A 19,602-nucleotide genomic window follows, 5' to 3' on the forward strand; every position below is an offset into this window, starting at 1 on the left:
AAGTATATAAGACAATAGCCATGGCATTTTTAGAGCAAATTTGATAAGTTCACAAGACTATAGCCTATAGCCTTGCGGATTTGTTGAGCAAATTTGATCAGAAGGCCTACATTAAGACTATAGCCTTGCGCGTTTTTTAGAGCAAATTTGAAAAGTGGAAAGACTATAATAGCCTTGCACATTTTTGTGGGCAAATTTGATAAGTTCCCAAAACTATAACCTTGCGCTATTTTGTGAGCAAATTTGATAATTTCCCAAGCCTATAGTGCGTTTTTTAGAGCAAATTTGATAAGTTCCCAAAGCTATAACCTTGCACACTTTTTGGAGCAAATTTTTTGAGCAAATTTGTTAAGTTCACAAGACTTTCGCATTTTTTATAGCAAATTTGATAAGATCACAAGACTATAGCATTGTGGATTATTTTAGCAAATTTGATCAGCAGGCCTACATAAGCCTTGCTCATTTTTGTGAGCAAATTTGATAAGTATATAAGACAATAGCCATGGCATTTTTTGGAGAAAATTTGATAAGTTCACAAGACTATAGCCTTGCGGATTTTTTGAGCAAATTTTACCAGTAGGCCTACATAAGAATATAGCCTTGGTCGTTTATTTAAGCAAATTTGTATATATAAGACTATATAAGCCTTACACATTTTTGTGAGCAAATTTGATAAGTTCACAAGACTATATATAGCCTTGCACATTTTTGTGAGCAAATTTGATAAGTTCACAAGACTATATATAGCCTTGCACATTTTTTTGAGCAAATTTGATAAGTTCCCAAGACTATAGCCTATAGCCTTGCGGATTTGTTGAGCAAATTTGATCAGAAGGCCTACATTAAGACTATAGCCTTGCGCGTTTTTTAGAGCAAATTTGAAAAGTGGAAAGACTATAATAGCCTTGCACATTTTTGTGGGCAAATTTGATAAGTTCCCAAAACTATAACCTTGCGCTATTTTGTGAGCAAATTTGATAATTTCCCAAGCCTATAGTGCGTTTTTTAGAGCAAATTTGATAAGTTCCCAAAGCTATAACCTTGCACACTTTTTGGAGCAAATTTTTTGAGCAAATTTGTTAAGTTCACAAGACTTTCGCATTTTTTATAGCAAATTTGATAAGATCACAAGACTATAGCATTGTGGATTATTTTAGCAAATTTGATCAGCAGGCCTACATAAGCCTTGCTCATTTTTGTGAGCAAATTTGATAAGTATATAAGACAATAGCCATGGCATTTTTTGGAGAAAATTTGATAAGTTCACAAGACTATAGCCTTGCGGATTTTTTGAGCAAATTTTACCAGTAGGCCTACATAAGAATATAGCCTTGGTCGTTTATTTAAGCAAATTTGTATATATAAGACTATATAAGCCTTACACATTTTTGTGAGCAAATTTGATAAGTTCACAAGACTATATATAGCCTTGCACATTTTTGTGAGCAAATTTGATAAGTTCACAAGACTATATATAGCCTTGCACATTTTTTTGAGCAAATTTGATAAGTTCCCAAGACTTGCACACTTTTTAGAGCAATTTGATAAGTTCACAAGACTATATATAGCTTTGCGCATTTTTGATAGCCAATTTGATAAGTTCACAAGACTATAGCCTTGCGCATTTTTGATAGCCAATTTGATAAGTTCACAAGACTATAGCCTTGCGCATTTTTGATAGCCAATTTGATAAGTTCACAAGACTATAGCCTTGCGCGTTTCTTTGAGCAAATATGAAAAGTACATAAGACTATAACCTTGCACACTTTATAGAGCAATTTGACAAGTTCACAAGACTAATATAGCCTTGCGCTTTTTTGATAGCCATTTTGATAAGTTCACAAGCCTTGTGCATTTTTGATAGCCAATTTGATAAGTTCCCAATTTGATAAGTTCACAAGAGCCTTGCCTTGGGCGTTTTTTTGACCAAATTTTGAAAAGTACATAAGACTATAACCTTGCACACTTTTTAGAGCAATTTGATAAGTTCACAAGACTATATATAGCTTTGCACATTTTTGATAGCCAATTTGATAAGTTCACAAGACTATAGCCTTGCGCATTTTTGATAGCCAATTTGATAAGTTCACAAGAGCCTTGCCTTGCCCGTTTTTTTGAGCAAATATGAAAAGTACATAAGACTATAACCTTGCACACTTTTTAGAGCAATTTGATAAGTTCACAAGACTATATATAGCTTTGCACATTTTTGATAGCCAATTTGATAAGTTCACAAGACTATAGCCTTGCGCATTTTTGATAGCCAATTTGATAAGTTCACAAGAGCCTTGCCTTGCGCGTTTTTTTGAGCAAATATGAAAAGTACATAAGACTATAACCTTGCACACTTTTTAGAGCAATTTGATAAGTTCACAAGACTATATATAGCTTTGCACATTTTTGATAGCCATTTTGATAAGTTCACAAGACTATAGCCTTGCGCATTTTTGATAGCCAATTTGATAAGTTCACAAGAGCCTTGCCTTGTGCGTTTTTTTGAGCAACTATGAGAAGTACATAAGACTATAACCTTGCACACTTTTTAGAGCAATTTGATAAGTTCACAAGACTATATATAGCTTTGCGCATTTTTGATAGCCAATTTGATAAGTTCACAAGACTATAGCCTTGCGCTTTTTTGATAGCCAATTTGATAAGTTCACAAGACTATAGCCTTGTGCATTTTTGATAGCCAATTTGATAAGTTCACAAGAGCCTTGCCTTGTGCGTTTTTTTGAGCAACTATGAGAAGTACATAAGACTATAACCTTGCACACTTTTTAGAGCAATTTGATAAGTTCACAAGACTATATATAGCTTTGCGCATTTTTGATAGCCAATTTGATAAGTTCACAAGACTATAGCCTTGCGCTTTTTTGATAGCCAATTTGATAAGTTCACAAGACTATAGCCTTGTGCATTTTTGATAGCCAATTTGATAAGTTCACAAGAGCCTTGCCTTGTGCGTTTTTTTGAGCAACTATGAGAAGTACATAAGACTATAACCTTGCACACTTTTTAGAGCAATTTGATAAGTTCACAAGACTATATATAGCTTTGCGCATTTTTGATAGCCAATTTGGTAAGTTCACAAGACTATAGCCTTGCGCATTTTTGATAGCGAATTTGATAAGTTCACAACGCCTTGCGCGTTTCTTTGAGCAAATATGAAAAGTACATAAGACTATAACCTTGCACACTTTATAGAGCAATTTGATAAGTTCACAAGACTATATATAGCTTTGCGCATTTTTGATAGCCAATTTGATAAGTTCACAAGACTATAGCCTTGTGCACTTTTGAGCAAATTTGATAAGTACATAAGACTATATTGGCAAAATATTGAAAAATTCACAAGTATTTTAATCAAGTTCAAAAAATCACAAGGGGTAAGGGTTAGGGATGGATAGGACGAGGTTTAAGAAAAGGGGTAGATATACATGTATGGATGGGGTTAGGGTTGGATTAGGGTTTAATGTTATCTGTTTAATGGAATGTATAAATGTAGATATGTAAATTATTTATATTTTTGGTTTAACTACAAGTACTTGTAAATAAAATTCAAACTTTATGAAGCCTTATTGTAAAGACCAGTCTTATATCAAACCAGTTGCTACTCCAGTGCAATCTTGACCTAACTATCTAGCTCTTGTACCTCTGGTCTGAATCCAATAAAACATTGAAGCTTGAAGTCAGTTTAAAACTGAAGATGTCACAACAGACTTTTATTTACACAAATGTTTCTCTGGAACAGTCATAGAATCGTGAATGTATCAAGGTTAGAGTAAATCATGTCTAACGATAATGATTTTAAATGTCATGTCACACAGGGCAATTTTTTCAGGCAACTTGGAGCAAGTTCAAGTGCACTCTGTGCTTAAAGCAATGGACACTATTGGTTATTACTCAAAATAATTATTTGCATAAAACCTAACTTGGTGACTAGTAATGGGGAGAGGTTGAAAGTATTTTTCCACGAATTTGATTTTGAGACCTCATTTAATGCATATGTTGATATACACCAAGTGAAAAGAATGGTCTTTGACAACTACCAATAGTGTCCAGTGTCTTTAACTAAAGGTTTATTATTTTGACTCAAACCCAGGCTGATCAACCATTGGTCGACAAGTCGTTCAAGTGAGTTTTCACTGCGCATGTTCGTTGCTAGTCAGTGGTCAGTCATGGGTCGACTAAATGTGTGCACTTGAACCATAGAGCTATATATAAGAACTAGAGGGCGCACTGGCCTATATACGCGCTCCGGCATGCGCACAGGCGGCCATTTTCTAAGTTGACAAAACTGGCATCTCACAGCGTGTGTTTGTGTGGCCATTTTGTAAGTTGAACAAACAGCATCGCGTGAGCGTTCAATAAAGAAAAACTCAAACGTGTATTTCATATTCAACGCGCGTGCAGAATGACGCGCTTGTCATCTTGCGGTCACGTGGCGTTTGTGCACGAAGCATCACTCGTGCGCCCTCTAGTTCTTATATATAACTCTATGACTTGAACTTACTCTCGGAGGCAACCAGGGCCCAATTTCATAGAGCTGCTAAGCACGAAAATTTGCTTAGCATGAAATTTCTTCCTTGATAAAAACAGGATTACCAACCAAATTTCCATTTGTTGCATAAGTATTGCGTGTTACTGGTATTCAACTGTTGTTTGCTAATCTGGAAAATCACGCGGAAGTTTGGTTGGTAATCCTGTTTTTATCAAGGAAGAAATTTCATGCTAAGCAAATTGTTGTGCTAAGCAGCTCTGGCCCAGCTGCACTGAATGCACAAGGAACACTTCTGCAGCACAAGAGACTCTTCTAGCTGTGACTCACTATCAACAGGAAAATAATGAGAAATCTGAAATGTGAATGAATTTTGTTATCAGAGATTGCCTGGTTGCGTGTAAATTGCCTCGTGTGACATTTAAAATTGTTCAAATAAAAGAGGGTAATAATAAATAACATTTACTATTGACCTCATACATCGAAGTCATCATGTCTAACGACTTGTTTGGAAGCCTAGTCAAATATCAGTGCACAGTATTCAACACTCCATTGCCTTGCGCCTTTTTGCTATATCGTCACTGGTTCCCCTCTGTCGTTTACAAATATTAGCATGGAACACACATTCGGGACCACAGAAGAGACCGTGGTCATGAGACTTATTCAAAATGGTCGACCACAGTAGTTAACCACTGGTCGACCAGCCTGGGTTTGAGTCAAAATAGTCAACCTTTAGTTAAACATGGTGCACACTCGACTTGCTCTTAGTTAGAGGTAACTGATCATGAATTCATGGAAATTGCAACACACAGTGTGAGCTGATAAACACTTTCTTGTTTTACCTGTGGCTTGAGGGCGCCCTACTCAAATGACGTAATGTGCGTAAAGTCTACATATGAAATCAGTTTGTAAAAGACATTATCAAGACACCCCAATGTAGACTATTCTCAGATGACATCACTATCATCAAGCAACCAGGTTGGATTTAAAATAAAGCCTGGTTAATACTTTCTGCAAATTTGAAACATTAGCAGCAAAAACAGGGCTGTGACATCAAAATTGCATTCACATTGGCAGGAAGTATGAACCGTTCTTACCAACATCTCAAAAGCATGCCCATTGATCTTACTACATTGTACACGGATATCATTGTGATGTAAAAAACCCTGGCCCTCTTAAAAATAAAAATATATCACAAAATAAAATAGTTTGTACAAGTGATAATTTCTTCCTGAAGACATTGGAAAGCATGTCCAGTGTTCATTCAGTGTGTAACTAGATGCTTTAAAGACACTGCACGCCTTTGGTAATTGAGACCAGTCTTCTCGTCTTCTCACTTGGTTTATCTCAATATATGCATGAAAAAACAAACCTGTGAAAATTTGAACTCAATTGGTCGTCAAAGTTGCGAGATAATAATGAAAGAAAAACACCCTTGTCACACAAAAATGTGTTTTTTAGATGCTTGATTTCAGGACCTCGAAATCAAATTTGTGGAAAATTACTTCTTTCTTGAAAACTTGATTACTTCAGAGGGAGCCGTTTCTCACAATGTATTACCAACAGCTCGCCATTGCTTGTTACCAAGTTAGTTTTTATGTTTACAATTATTTTGAGTAATTACTAATAGTGTCCAGTGCTTATAAGCGTCCCATCCAGCTATATACACGAGGGTAACACAACAACAACACAACAACACTCCATAAAAGATGTCAACCAACTTATGGAAATGGATGAATTGGTTTCATGTTGTGCATCTGTTACACACCTGTCGCTGGACAAGTTATTTTAGCAAGGTAAACAAACATCAATAAAACAGCACTCTTACAGTTTCCATGGCGACCCAAAACCTAGAAGTCGTTGTCGCTGTCGTCTGGTTCTTCCTGCCTGCGACCTTTCCTCGTTGTGGGACCTTCGACCTCCAAGTCGTCGCTGTCACCGTCGTCATCATCAAGGAGATCGTCATCATCAACGCTGATGCTGTCATCGTTAATGGAATCGTTCGAGTCCTCCTGTGTCAAAGGTCAGATGGAGGTTAAAAGTTAATAATAATAATCATAAAAAAGTTTCTGAGTAAGTTTTTAAACAGCACTTTCAAAGTACCCCAGGGCCCAATTTCATAGAGCTGCTTAAGCACAAAATTCTGCTTAAGCAAACAAATCTATGCTTTGTAAAATCAGATTACCAGCCAAGACTCCACCAACTGTTATGCCAAGTAAACAACATCTAAACACCAGTCACAAGCAAAGAATATGGCATGAAATTTTCGCCTGTAACATGTGTAAATTAAGCAAGCTATTTTCGTGCTTAAGCAATTTTTTTTAAGCACCTCTATGAAATTGGCCCCTGATCACTGGGTCATTGTTTCATATTTTAAATAATCTCATCTCACTGAGGAGTATACAGCCTGTGCAACAAAAATACTGACATTAAAGGCATGGTTTACTTTTGGTAATTTTATGGTCATTTATTTTTGAAGTACCAACCTTTAACCTGATTTTATTTCAGCTTTGCTCGGGTTTTATTGATTTTTGATCAGAGCCAAGCAATTCTCTTTTATTGGGATCAAGATTTGAAATGTACAGAAAGTTTCTTGTATGCCATCGCAGGAATTACAGATAAGAAACAACATGGAAAATTATCAATCTTCCTATTTGAAAATACACCGGTAGCTTAAATAGTTTGGAGTTGATTATTTGGATAAAAAAAAACAATCATTCCTCATACTGTTTTTTTGTGACAGAATTTAACACACAAAAAAAAAACCACAAAATAAAAAGCCCCTGGGGAAAACAAATTAGAAAAACCATGATTAAAGAAAATATGTATGAAATGACAAAATATGTTGATTTTTCCAGAGTAGGAGAGTGACAGTAAATAATACATAGCAATTAAGTAAAATAGAGAAATTGATTCATCATAAATAATTTTTCTGGGTTAGAAAGACGAGACTGATAATAATGTCATTCTTTCCTCCGGCTGTATGTTACAATCTCTTTGTTTTCTATCATCGTTGAATAAAACATCAACTAATCAAATAAAAATTTGAAAGATTATGGATGTGGTGCCCTATTTCAGAGCGCAGTATTAGATAACAGCAGTCTGGAAATCATTTTTACTGAAATTGGGACGCCCACTTCATCTGTAACTTGCAGATAAAGTTATGTTTGGAAAAGAAGAGTTAAATCATACATGTAGCCTGCAGAGAAAAATTGTGAGTAGGGAAGAGAGTGTAGCCACCAAGACAGTTCTGATTGATATTTTCCCAGGAACAGCACACATCTTCCATGAAGTTTCCTATATATACAGTATGCCTAGAAACACTCCAAGTAAGATGATGTACTTTCAGGAGTGTAAGGCATTAATTCTTACGCAACGATCTGTTTTATGACTTGGAAGGTCGGATGGTTGGGTTTTAATATGGGGGGGGGGATGGGGGGGAAACAGACATTATAACCATCAGAACACTGTAAGCCAATAATAACTAACTGTCAAAAAATAAAATGACAGCGCGGTTTATTTTTTGATATTTAAAAATAAAATTACCTTAAACACATCTTGTATCAAACAGAAGGTTTGTGACGACTGCAACGGTCTCATTTATTGATTGATTGATTTGCGCATCTCTTAGGTGCATTGCGACTTTGTGGCATTTGGAGGTCACAAGGTCATTGTCAATGGCAGTCGATACTTGGCCTTGTTTGTTTTCCTTGAGGTTGTTCTATGATCGATGTTTAAACATCTGGCCAATATTTGTTCCCCAAAATAGCATGTCAAAATAAAGGATGAAGTGCAATCAACAAGCAAAAGTATTGTTGAAGCACCATTCAGTTTTAGAAAATTGCATCACTAAATATTGTTGTTTAGACCTTTCCATTGTTGATAAACAGGGCCCAATTTCACAGAGCTGCTATCACCAAAAACTGCTTAGCATAAAATTTCTTCCTTGATTAAACCAGGATGACCAACCAAATTTCCTTTTGTTGCATGTTGCTTGTTACTGGTATTTAGCTAATGTTTATCCTGAAAATCACAAGGAAATTTGGTTGGTAATCCTGTTTTTAAAAAAGGCAAAACTTTCATGCTAAGCAAATTGTTGTGCCTAGCAGCTCTATGAAAGTGGGCCCAGGTCGCCATAGTTAGCATGGATAGTCGAAATTTAGAAAAAAAACAGTCAATCGTGTTAACAGCTTTTCAGACAAAATTCAAATTTGTTTGCAATCTTTCAATTCAATATTACCCCCAAGATTAGTTGCGTTGTTTCAAACAAAATCAACACTTTTTTGAAGAGTTGTGAACTGTGGCCATCTGTTTTTGCTTTGCATTTATGGCTTTCCGTAGTTTTCCAACCTGGGTTGGCAAAAACTCGGGCTGTGACATTGTGGCATTGCATGGCGAGGTATCAATGTATATTCGGTTTGCTATAACATGTGTATATCTACTTTGCTGTATAGATTTTGTTCTTTTGGAACTAGGTCTTGCTAAATATTGTCATTAACGCTTTGTATTAATTATTCTTGTCTTCAGTCATGATATTTGGGAAAAAGTAGGAATATTTGATCAAGTACAAGGGCTGAACTATTATGTACACATGGTGTAGGCTTTAATATACATTTCAGGCTATTTAAGCATATTTTCTTAAGGGCAACAAGCATCGAAAATCAGACTATACTACTAGTCTTGCCTAAACACAGCTCCAATTTTTTACACAATACGCTTTCAAATATCATCCTCAAAATACCCTCATCATTCCAAATCGCGCACGTCTCAACATGAGAGATCCTTCACACAGTGTACCATCCAATGCAAGGCTCTGTAACTCACTACCTGCTTCTGTTGTTGTAGCTCAATCAGGCCAGTCTTTCAAATCATGAATTCATAAATTGCTCATTAAAATCTCTCCCCGCCCCCCCTAACATTTTATGAACTCTGGCTGTAGTTCACCATTATTAGCTTCTTGTTTGCTTGAGTAGCACCAAAAACAAACAAGTCTCACAAATATCCGTCTACTTCCACTTGATTAATTTTTGTTAAGATAATAAAACCCGTCTTCCCTCCACCCCCTCTCCACTAATTAATAAAATAGCGGAGTAATTAAAAAACAATTCTACATACCTCATCGCTGTCTCCGCCTCCCATGTTACCAAACACTTTGGAATTATTATTCCTTGAGCCCCCTGGAACAAAAACAGAAACAAGTGGAGGAAAAAATTAAAAAATCAATTAAACAAATTGTCCGGTCCTCTTTCCCATCTGCGGTCACACTTTGTGATCCCTCGATCCTTTTTGTGTTGATTAGGCTTACTGAATTGGTCCTATGATGTTTGCAAACCAATCTATGACACAGATGTTTCAAGTACTACGTCCTACACATGCTACCACACGCCTACGGAACAAATCGCCAACACTAGTAAAATCATCTGTTTCTTCAACCCAATTAAAAAAAATAAATAAAGACAAATCTTTTCAATTAAGTAAATGTTTCTTGTTTTGTGACCCTTTGATGTTTTCTTAGATATTGTACTTTGTTATTATTCAATTGAAAAACGCAAGACTCCTGCCGCCAATTTCACAAAACTCTTCTTAACTTAAGACTAATCTTAGGACTTCGGACAAGTCACAACCCTGCACTGTAGCATGCAGACCTTAAGATTAATCCTAAGTTAGGAAGAGTAACTCGTCCTAATTTGAGATAAGATGAGTCCTAACTCTTTGTGAAATCGCAACTGGACTTGTTCTTTCAGGAGTTAACAGGTCTGACACTTTTAAGTAAGTGACCGTCCTGGGGCCGAAGGTCCAGTGTAAAATATAAGCCCGGTACAATCGCCTTCTCTTGTTTTGGAGAAAACATAGTACAGGGAAAGAATGGAGGGGAAGAGAAGAAGGGCAGACCAGTGAGATGGACAGATGGCATAAAGCGGTGGACCGGTAATGTGGAGACGTCAGTTACCACCCTGGTGAATAGCAGAGATGGTTGGAGGGCTGTACATGTATAATGAAGGCCACAGCAGCACAATTTAGTGCCAATAGACCAAGAAGAAGAAGACAAGGCCTTGAAATGGGAAACCCACTGAGGCAAGTCTTCCAGCCAGACGAAGCTTGACTAACATTTCTCGATTGATAATATAACATTTATTTCAATGCCATCTTAAGAAGTAGTGATGCTCACTCAAGCGTGAGGCAGACCATCTGGCATCCTCTATAGTGGCAACCTCCTTTGTGAATGTCACCATCTCAAATTGAAAACTTGCCATAAGGCAGACAGTCATCCAAAAAGTGTTCATTTTGTGTCATTTATGAGTATTTCATGTATCAAGACTGACGTATTATGGCCAAATGGTTATGTGCCCTTTAGAGCTGCACTGTTTGGTTTGGGTTTGAATCCTTTGCCAAAACCTCATCGCACCCTAGTAATGTATCCACCATATCTGCAAAACGTCTCATGAACGTCTCATGCTTATTGCACAAGCCCAAAGTGACCCCACCTGGTTTGGGTCGTTCCCTTCTCGGTGGTGGAGCTCGGACCTTAGCCTCCTCACTCCCGCTATCACTGACATCATCATCATCGTCATCGTCATCGTCATCATCGACAACATCCAGCCCAGGTATCTCGTCTCCTCCTAGGATCTCATCGGATACTCTGATGCGGGCGTCCTCCTCCTTCAGTCTGTTCTGCATCCTCTTCATGGTTGTCTCTGTCTCCTGGAAGAAAGACAGAGAAATACATGTATGATAATCTTTAGACTACCAGCCCCTTACCTCCATCCACCCCCTTTTGTCTCCCTGTTTATTATTTACCCCTTCATGCTTTGTTGTGTGCTTTCTGACTCCTTCTCTCTATTCATGTATGTCCACTTTTGGAAAATCCTACGGTCTATGTAAAACTTTGAAGGGGCACCAGGGCCAAGACCAGAGGCAACAGGGGCCGGGGCACCAGGGCCAAGACCAGACGCAACAGAGGCCGGGGCACCAGGGCCAAGACAAGATGCAACAGGGGCCGGGGCACCAAGACCAAGACCAGAGGCAACAGGGGCAGGGGCACCAGGGGCAGGGGCACCAGGGCCAAGACCAGAGGCAAGGGGGGGCCGGGGCACCAGGGCCAAGACCAGAAGCAACAGGGGCCGGAGCACCAGGGCCAAGACCAGAGGCAACAGGGGCCGGGGCACCAGGGCAAAGACCAGAGGCAACAAGGGCAGGGGCACCAGGGGCAAGACCAGAGGCAACAGGGGCCGGGGCACCAGGGCAAAGACCAGAGGCAACAAGGGCAGGGGCACCAGGGGCAAGACCAGAGGCAACAGGGGCCGGGGCACCAGGGCCAAGACCAGACGCAACAGGGGTCGGGGCACCAGAGCCAAGACCAGACGCAACAGGGGTCGGGGCACCAGAGCCAAGACCAGAGGCAACAGGGGCAGGGGCACCAGGGGCAGGGGCACCAGGGCCAAGACCAGAGGCAACAGGGGCCGGGGCACCAGGGCCAAGACCAGAAGCAACAGGGGCCGGGGCACCAGGGCCAAGACCAGAGGCAACAGGGGCCGGGGCACCAGGGCAAAGACCAGAGGCAACAGGGGCAGGGGCACCAGGGGCAAGACCAGAGGCAACAGGGGCCGGGGCACCAGGGCCAAGACCAGACGCAACAGGGGTCGGGGCACCAGGGCCAAGACCAGACGCAACAGGGGTCGGGGCACCAGGGGCAGGGGCACCAGGGCCAAGACCAGAGGCAACAGGGGCCGGGGCACCAGGGCCAAGACCAGACGCAACAGGGGCCGGGGCACCAGGGCCAAGACCAGAGGCAACAGGGGCCAGGGCACCAGGGCCAAGACCAGACGCAACAGGGGTCGGGGCACCAGGGCCAAGACCAGAGGCAACAGGGGCCGGGGCACCAGGGCCAAGACCAGACGCAACAGGGGCCGAGGCACCAGGGCAAAGACCAGACGCAACAGGGGCCAGGGCACCAGGGCCAAGACCAGACGCAACAGGGGCCGGGGCACCAGGGCCAAGACCAGAGGCAACAGGGGCCGGGGCACCAGGGCAAAGACCAGAGGCAACAGGGGCAGGGGCACCAGGGGCAGGGGCACCAGGGGCAGGGGCACCAGGGCCAAGACCAGAGGCAACAGGGGCCGGGGCACCAGGGCCAAGACCAGAGGCAACAGGGGCCATGGCCTCAATGGGCTCTGTGTAACTCCAATGACTGCTTTCAACATTTTTACTCCCAAAATGGAGCACAGGATATGCGCGTATAAGTGCAATGCAACTGCATGATGTGAAATGGGTTAATTATTTACTGCCTCAGCTCCATCATTCTCCCATTCAAATTGTAATTAATTTTCAATTTGGTGTGTAATAAACTGAAGTTGATAAAGTATGAGGTAGGGAGAATTATGTTGTCCAGTGTTTATAATAAATCAAAACATACGTTGAGTTTGGATTGGATGTTCGCTTAAAGGGTTGGTGGTTTTTCTAAGCAAGATGAAATTTAAATGGCCCATAACACACAAGAAAGTATAAAGATGTAGCTCATTTAAGATCTTAATTACATGGGCTATTTTTACTCGCTCTCTACTCTCATTCGTGTTTGTGGGACTGTTAAGTTGGTTCCGGCCAATTACACAAGGGGAGCGTGTATGATTATTCACAATGTTGACTCTTCATATACAGTCAAGAATCAAGATAAACAACATACATCTACTTGGTTCATTTTCCTACACGAGCTCACCCTTCTGTAATATAGGCTACTTTAATTGACTGCACTCATATCTCCTATTCTTTACCACAAGTGGCAACTTTAGTTGACCAAGCTTGCACGCACACATAAAAAACACTAAAGCTAACAGGCTCACCAAATAGGTCCCCCAAACAGGTTCCGAAACAGATCCCCCCCCCCAAAAAAAAAAAAACCCAAAAAGGTTCACAAACACATCCCCAAACATGTTCCACAAACGGGTTCCCTAAACAGGTTCCCTAAACAAGTTCCCAAAACAGGTCCCAAAACAAGCTCCCCAAATAGGCTCCCCAAACACGCTCCCCAAATATGCTCCCCAAACAAGCTCCTCAAACAGGTTCCCAAAACAGGTCCTACAAACACGTCCCCAAACGAACTCTCCAAACAGCTTCCCGAACAGGTCCCCCGAAAAGAGGCTTCCAAAACAAGTTCCTTAAACAAGCTCCCCAAAGGAGGTACCACTATTAAACAGGTTTCCCAAACAGGTCTCCAAAACAGGTTTTCCAATGGCTCTCCCAAATAGGTCTCCTAAACAGTTACCCTAAACAGGTAGCGCAAAGTGTTTGAAAGCTTGCGACTCACATCGTCTAATACAAGATAGATAGATAGGTATACGTTTATTCAATGTTGCAAATAGTGTATACATGTAATACAGAGTGTTTAATATGGTCAAAATTATTTTCTACACCAGTTCCAAAAAAATGAGACAAGAATAAGTGAAAATTAAACTAAAACAACAAAATATAAATCCACACAAAACTATGGTATAAATAAGAAATATTAAAGCCCACCTCGAATCTATCTTGCTCTGCTCTGCTGAATTCTTCCAGTTGTTGCTCAAGGTAGGTGAGGTTGCGGAATCGCTCAAGGTACGTCTCGTACTGCTTCTCTAAATCCACTTCAAGCTTTTCGTACTCGTCCATGAAAGCAGGCCTAAGGGTTCAGAGACAACGTTGGATTTGTAATCATTGAAAAGACAATAGGTGAGTTTCAATCCAACAATTCACTGGCTGTTTTTATAATTATTGTAAATAGGGACCATTATCATAATGTCAAACCAACAATTTTGATTTCTTAAATAGTTTTAAATGTCTCAATAATAGCATCTATAGACCATGTGAACCTTGTTTATTCTTTGAGTATTCTGGCAGGCAAGATACTACACTGGTCCAATGGGAAAGTTGACATTTTGTGTCATAATTTCCACATAAATCCAAGAATTATGAAAGTAAAAGCTGGTCAAGTTTTGAGATGTGCCCCCTTTCATCATATCAAAAGATGATAAGACTTAGACAGTGCAATCTCCATAAAATATAAGTGTTTATGTGTTCTTCCATTGAGCTGTGTACAAATCATGCCTGCAGGAAGTCCAGGCTCTGTGGCTCTTTTGTAAACATGTGATGTCACAGGTCACATGGTCTATACACTGATGAAAAAAGTAATGCCTTGTGTGAATTTGTTTTTCTTCTTTTTTGTTTGCTCTATATATATAATATCAAATAATAAACCACAATATATATATATATATATTTTTTTTTAAATAAAAAAACGAGTTTCGATTTTTGGTTATTTCTTATGACCCATCTACCCACAATTTTGAACACAATTTATTCTTTAACATTGACTATTCTGAATGGCCCCTTTGTATATATTTCAGAAATGAACCAAGGATTTCACATTGTCCACCTGAAGAAACTGAGGAAACCTGCTAACAAGAGTGCTTGCTATGTGAACTGCGAATTCAATCACTGGTGTTTCTGGTCAGCAGAGTGTGAGTTCGAAATCCCAAGCCGTGACACTTACATGTCCTTGCCATTGCTTCGTCCTACGGATGGGACGTAAATCCATTGTCCCATGTGTTGTGCAACGCATGTAAAAGAACCCAGTGCGTGCACTTATTGAAAAGAGAAGGGGTTCGCCCAGGTGTTCCTGGCTGTGGCTGTTGAATGCGCCTTAGCACATTTTAAACCATTACATGGTGTGGTAAGGATTAGGTCTCATACACTTCAAAATCTTCATCCCACTCACCTTGCAGTAAAAATAATTGGCGCTTAGTATCCTTTGGAAAAGGCAGGTTATAAATACATGAATTATTATTCTTATTACACTCACTATCCTAGTACACAGGACTGTATAAAGGACAAAGAAATAATGCTCAAGGACACATGTGTCACAATCAGGATTCGAACCCACAGTCTGCTGATCAAAAACACAAGCGCTTGTGTCCAGGGCTCCTTTCCGCTCAGCCACACAGAACTACTATGTTAGGTTCTTACCAGTACCAATCCTCCAAAGACATACAATTTATGTCAGCCTGATATAATGGCCGAAATGAAAACATAGCATTTTAAATTTTGGTTATTCTTCCATTAGCATCAATGTATATCCTCAAGGCTTGTAGATAACTTAGTCTGTTACCCTTTCTTTGGTGAGATGACAGTAACATCTATATATAGCCATTGTGTTAGCGAGGTACTAGACCAAGGTTTTGGTTTCATACCTGACAGACTGAAGAGTCTGAAGACGTTTCTGGTTCCTCTCCAGCTCGGCTTTCTTCTTCTCAATCTTAGCCTCCAGGTTGGCTTCGTCCGATGCCACGTTCTCCAACATCTGCTGGGTCTTTTTAATTGACACCTGAAAAGAATTGAATAAACAAAATTGAGTCTTGTACCCATAGACCTTATAGATTGGTTGAGTCTTGTACCCATAGACCTTATAGATTGGATGAGTCTTGTACCCATAGACCTTATAGATTGGTTGAGTCTTGTACCCATAGACCCTATAGATTGGTTGAGTTTTGTACCCAAAGAACAAAACAAAATATTAAAAGAATGAAACAATCAGGGATATGACATGCTTTAAAGTTAAATGGAATTTTCATCATTATTGAAAAATGTGGAGCTTTCGGGTATGACCTGGCTTTAACAGCCCCACCATATGGTTTTATCTCCATGTTTTAATGAATTTGATCTTAATTATATATAAAAAAGGACCTCAAAAATATTATTGTTATTGTTATTTTATTTTATTTTATTTTTTTTTTTTGGGGGGGGGGTTGAAAAAACTTAGAAAAATCACATCCCTGAATAATACAAACAGGAAAAAACGCCAATTTCGTTTCATTTCATCAAATTTCATTTATTTTGGCTGTGAAGCCATGTATGAACTCAAAGAAAAGCTAGTACTCACTTTAGCTAGTCAAGAACCCCATGGAGAGAAACAAGGAAGGAAGTTCTTTTTTAAGAAGTAGGAGGAAAACCCCAGAAAAAATGTGCTAGGAAAAAACCCACACAGCCGATAGGCGGCAGGGACTGATGAAAATTCAACCCATACAGTGCCCCCAGGGATTCAAACCAGGGGGTGCTAGAGGTGGAAGAAGGATAAAAGAAACCAGTACACCAGCCCAACCACTAATGATGGCACTAAAAGCTAACTAAATAACTACGACTCAAAGGCCTAACCCTGATGCCACTGGCTGCATCAAAGAAGTAAAATATCTTTACTACTTTAATAACTGTTGAATGTAAAAGGGCTAAAAGGTTTTTGGAAGGCAGGTTATTTTTTATTCATTTTGCTACCTAAATATGCTTAAAATCAATAGTCATTAATATAAATAAAATGCGGCATCCCCTGGCTGGCACTTCCCATGTTGCATCGTTAATCCTAAAGTCTTAGTTCTAACCCCGCTTTACTAAATGTATCTTCGTTCAACCTAAATTATTAAATAAAACCTTACACTTTTTTTAAAGTATATATATTTTTTTTTTTGGGGGGGGGAACAACAAGTCATTAATTAAGTCCCAATAGCCTCATTAGAAGAATTCAGGTAAATTTCTAATCATGTGTTGTCGTCCTACAGTTTGATCTTTCTGCAAGACAAACATTTACAGCTGGCAATTGGGAAAACTAATACATGAGACCCTTGGGTTTGTTCTTAATGAACAAACAACGTTTTGTTTTTCTGGGAATGAGAACCTTCAAAAAATGCTGAGTCAACAAATCGCCCAGAAAAACATTTTTCCAAACTCGCTTGAATCAGTTTTCCTTCGTTTATTTGATCTGTGTCTTGTTCCCCAACCATGAGCACCATTTATGTGGAACGTAGCAAAGCTCAAATTAACTGTGGTATTAAAATGTCTTCTTAGATAAGGCTCTAGGAAGCGGAAATGATTGAGGGGGGGGGGGATTCTCCCCCCCCCCCCCCCCAGTTACTGTCTTTGCCAACCTCAATTTTCCCCTGAAGTTCAATTTAACCCGAGCTCAAGAATAACAATGATGTAAGTCTGTCATCATGGTTTAATAAGTTGTAGGGGATTAAAAATAATGTATTACATTTATAAGGGATTAAAAACAATGTTTTACATTTGTAGGGTATTACAAAAAAGTGTTTTACATTTGTAGGGGATTAAGATGAGTAGCCAAGAACAAAAGAGATGTCAATCATTCACCCTAGATAGTCTCTGGGCTGACAGTTTCAAAGAAGAGGATTTTTCTCCGTTTTATCATCTCACAACTTTCCTGTTCAATAGATGAAGGACAAACTGTCCTCCCATTGTTATTGCCATTATTAATTTGCTTATTGTACCCTGTGTAAGAGCACTCTATGAATGCCTGCTATTATGTTATTACTATTAACCGTCCACCCTGTTTGTTAAACTGTAAAGAAAGTTTGGAAGGTTTTTTTTCTTCTTTAATTAACCGGTTATTCGCTTAAATAAACGTCCCAAAATATCCCACACTCCCCTTACCAGCCGACACTACCCAAGTAAAACCAGTATAAAGGAAATGGTTTTTACCTCAACACCTTTGATGCTTCCACGAAGGCCTTTCTCAATCTCGTTGATCTCCAGTGGTTTGTTAATTGCCGCTGTTCTAACCTCCTGTTATCATAAAATAAGCGGAAATAATAATCGTTTTCATAAAGCAATCAGCGTTAATTGGTCACGTATTGACCTCCAGATGACAAAGCTAACAACAACAATATCCACCCACAGATCTTCTGACAAAGCTTACTAATGTCAGTTTCAACCTCCAGGGCCCAATTTCATGGTTCTGCTAACGCCGAATTTATGTGCTGACGATCACTATCCATGCTTACTGTAAAAGCGCTGAATTTCTTTGCTAGCTGTGTAATCGAAAATGCCAAGTTACTTGGAAGTAACATGGAGTACACACGCGCAAAATCAAATATTCCCTGCTAACCCATGAAATCACGCTTGATGTAAGCTCAAAATTCCCTGCTTCTGTAATCACCAAATCTTTGCGTACTGTTTAGTAAGCAGAGCTATGAAATGGGGCCCTGATCTACTGACAAAGATAACTAACATCATTAGTAAAATATTGGTCTCTAAAATAGTTTTTGAAAAAAAAAATGAACATTTCATAGAGTTGCTTACAGATACTCAAGGTCTGATTTTTGGCTGATTTGACTCAAAAAAATTAAATTGAAATTTTACAAGGCTAATCTTGTATTTATTTTTTTTTTTTGGGGGGGGAGAAATTTATAAGCTTTCATTTTGGACACGTCTGAAAAAAAAAACATAATTGGCCAAAATATTTTCAGGAAACTTTCTGTGGAATCAAGGAGAGTTGCGAGCTTTGCTTTTGAGCTACCTTCGTTTGACCCTTAGCAGAGAGTGCCCCACTGAAATGGCGTCATGTGCATTAAAGGTCTAATGTTCAAGACCAATATTGGAACTTTGTGTGACCCAACATACACATGAAAACACACCTATGACAATTTAATTCATTTAGGGGACAGGCATTGTGTGTAATATTACAAGTGCCCAGTGCTTTGTTACAAAACAGTTAATTAACGACCTTCTTTGTACCAGCACAGCCTCTGACCACACCTGATGTTTCACAGGCGTTGGTACACTCAACTTCACCTTTCTAGGAAAACGCAATGCGACTGAAAAGACACCTTCCTCGCTCAAATGGAGCGTGTTCGTGTCTTTCCTGATTGGCATCTTCAGAACTAATCAACCACTTGGTGGCGGAAGTACTGGACCTAATTTCATGGCTCTGCTTACCGCTGAATTATGCGCTTCTGACCGCACAAATTCCTTGCTAACCTGTGACATAGGCTTGACGCAAGGCTATTTACCACGTCCAGGCAATCTCCCACAAGGAGATTTGATTTCAGTTTTCTCATTATATCCTGGGGGGAAGTGAGTTACAGCTATGTAGAAGAATCTTGTGCTAAACATGTTCCCTTGTGAATACAGTGCTGTTGGTTGCCTCCTAGTTGCCTGAACACATTGCCCTGTGTGACAAGGCCTTAAAGGGACACGTTGCTTTGGATCCTAACAAACATGACTCGAAATTGCATTGTTTTACTTTTACATCATGAACTAAAGTTTTTGACTCCGTGTTAGTACGC

General features: G+C 39.6%; 1 protein-coding gene across 1 annotated transcript in view; it reads right to left on the reverse strand.

Annotated features, from left to right (window-relative positions):
• Nucleotides 1-6,068: 6,068 nt before the first annotated feature.
• The window catches only part of LOC117292649 (clusterin-associated protein 1-like), a 40,410-nt gene continuing 26,876 nt past the window's right edge, over nucleotides 6,069-19,602 (reverse strand). The window contains exons 6-11 of the mRNA XM_033774781.1: nucleotides 18,017-18,100; nucleotides 15,721-15,854; nucleotides 14,012-14,153; nucleotides 10,987-11,203; nucleotides 9,617-9,678; nucleotides 6,069-6,513 (exon numbers count right to left, since the gene is read on the reverse strand). Coding sequence (XP_033630672.1) covers nucleotides 6,352-6,513; nucleotides 9,617-9,678; nucleotides 10,987-11,203; nucleotides 14,012-14,153; nucleotides 15,721-15,854; nucleotides 18,017-18,100 — 801 coding nt within the window. The 3' untranslated portion in view covers nucleotides 6,069-6,351. The remainder of the gene's footprint in view (nucleotides 6,514-9,616; nucleotides 9,679-10,986; nucleotides 11,204-14,011; nucleotides 14,154-15,720; nucleotides 15,855-18,016; nucleotides 18,101-19,602) is intronic.

The sequence above is a fragment of the Asterias rubens genome, chromosome 7 (assembly GCF_902459465.1).
Source record: "Asterias rubens chromosome 7, eAstRub1.3, whole genome shotgun sequence".
In the NCBI taxonomy this organism is placed as follows: Eukaryota; Metazoa; Echinodermata; class Asteroidea; order Forcipulatida; family Asteriidae; genus Asterias; species Asterias rubens.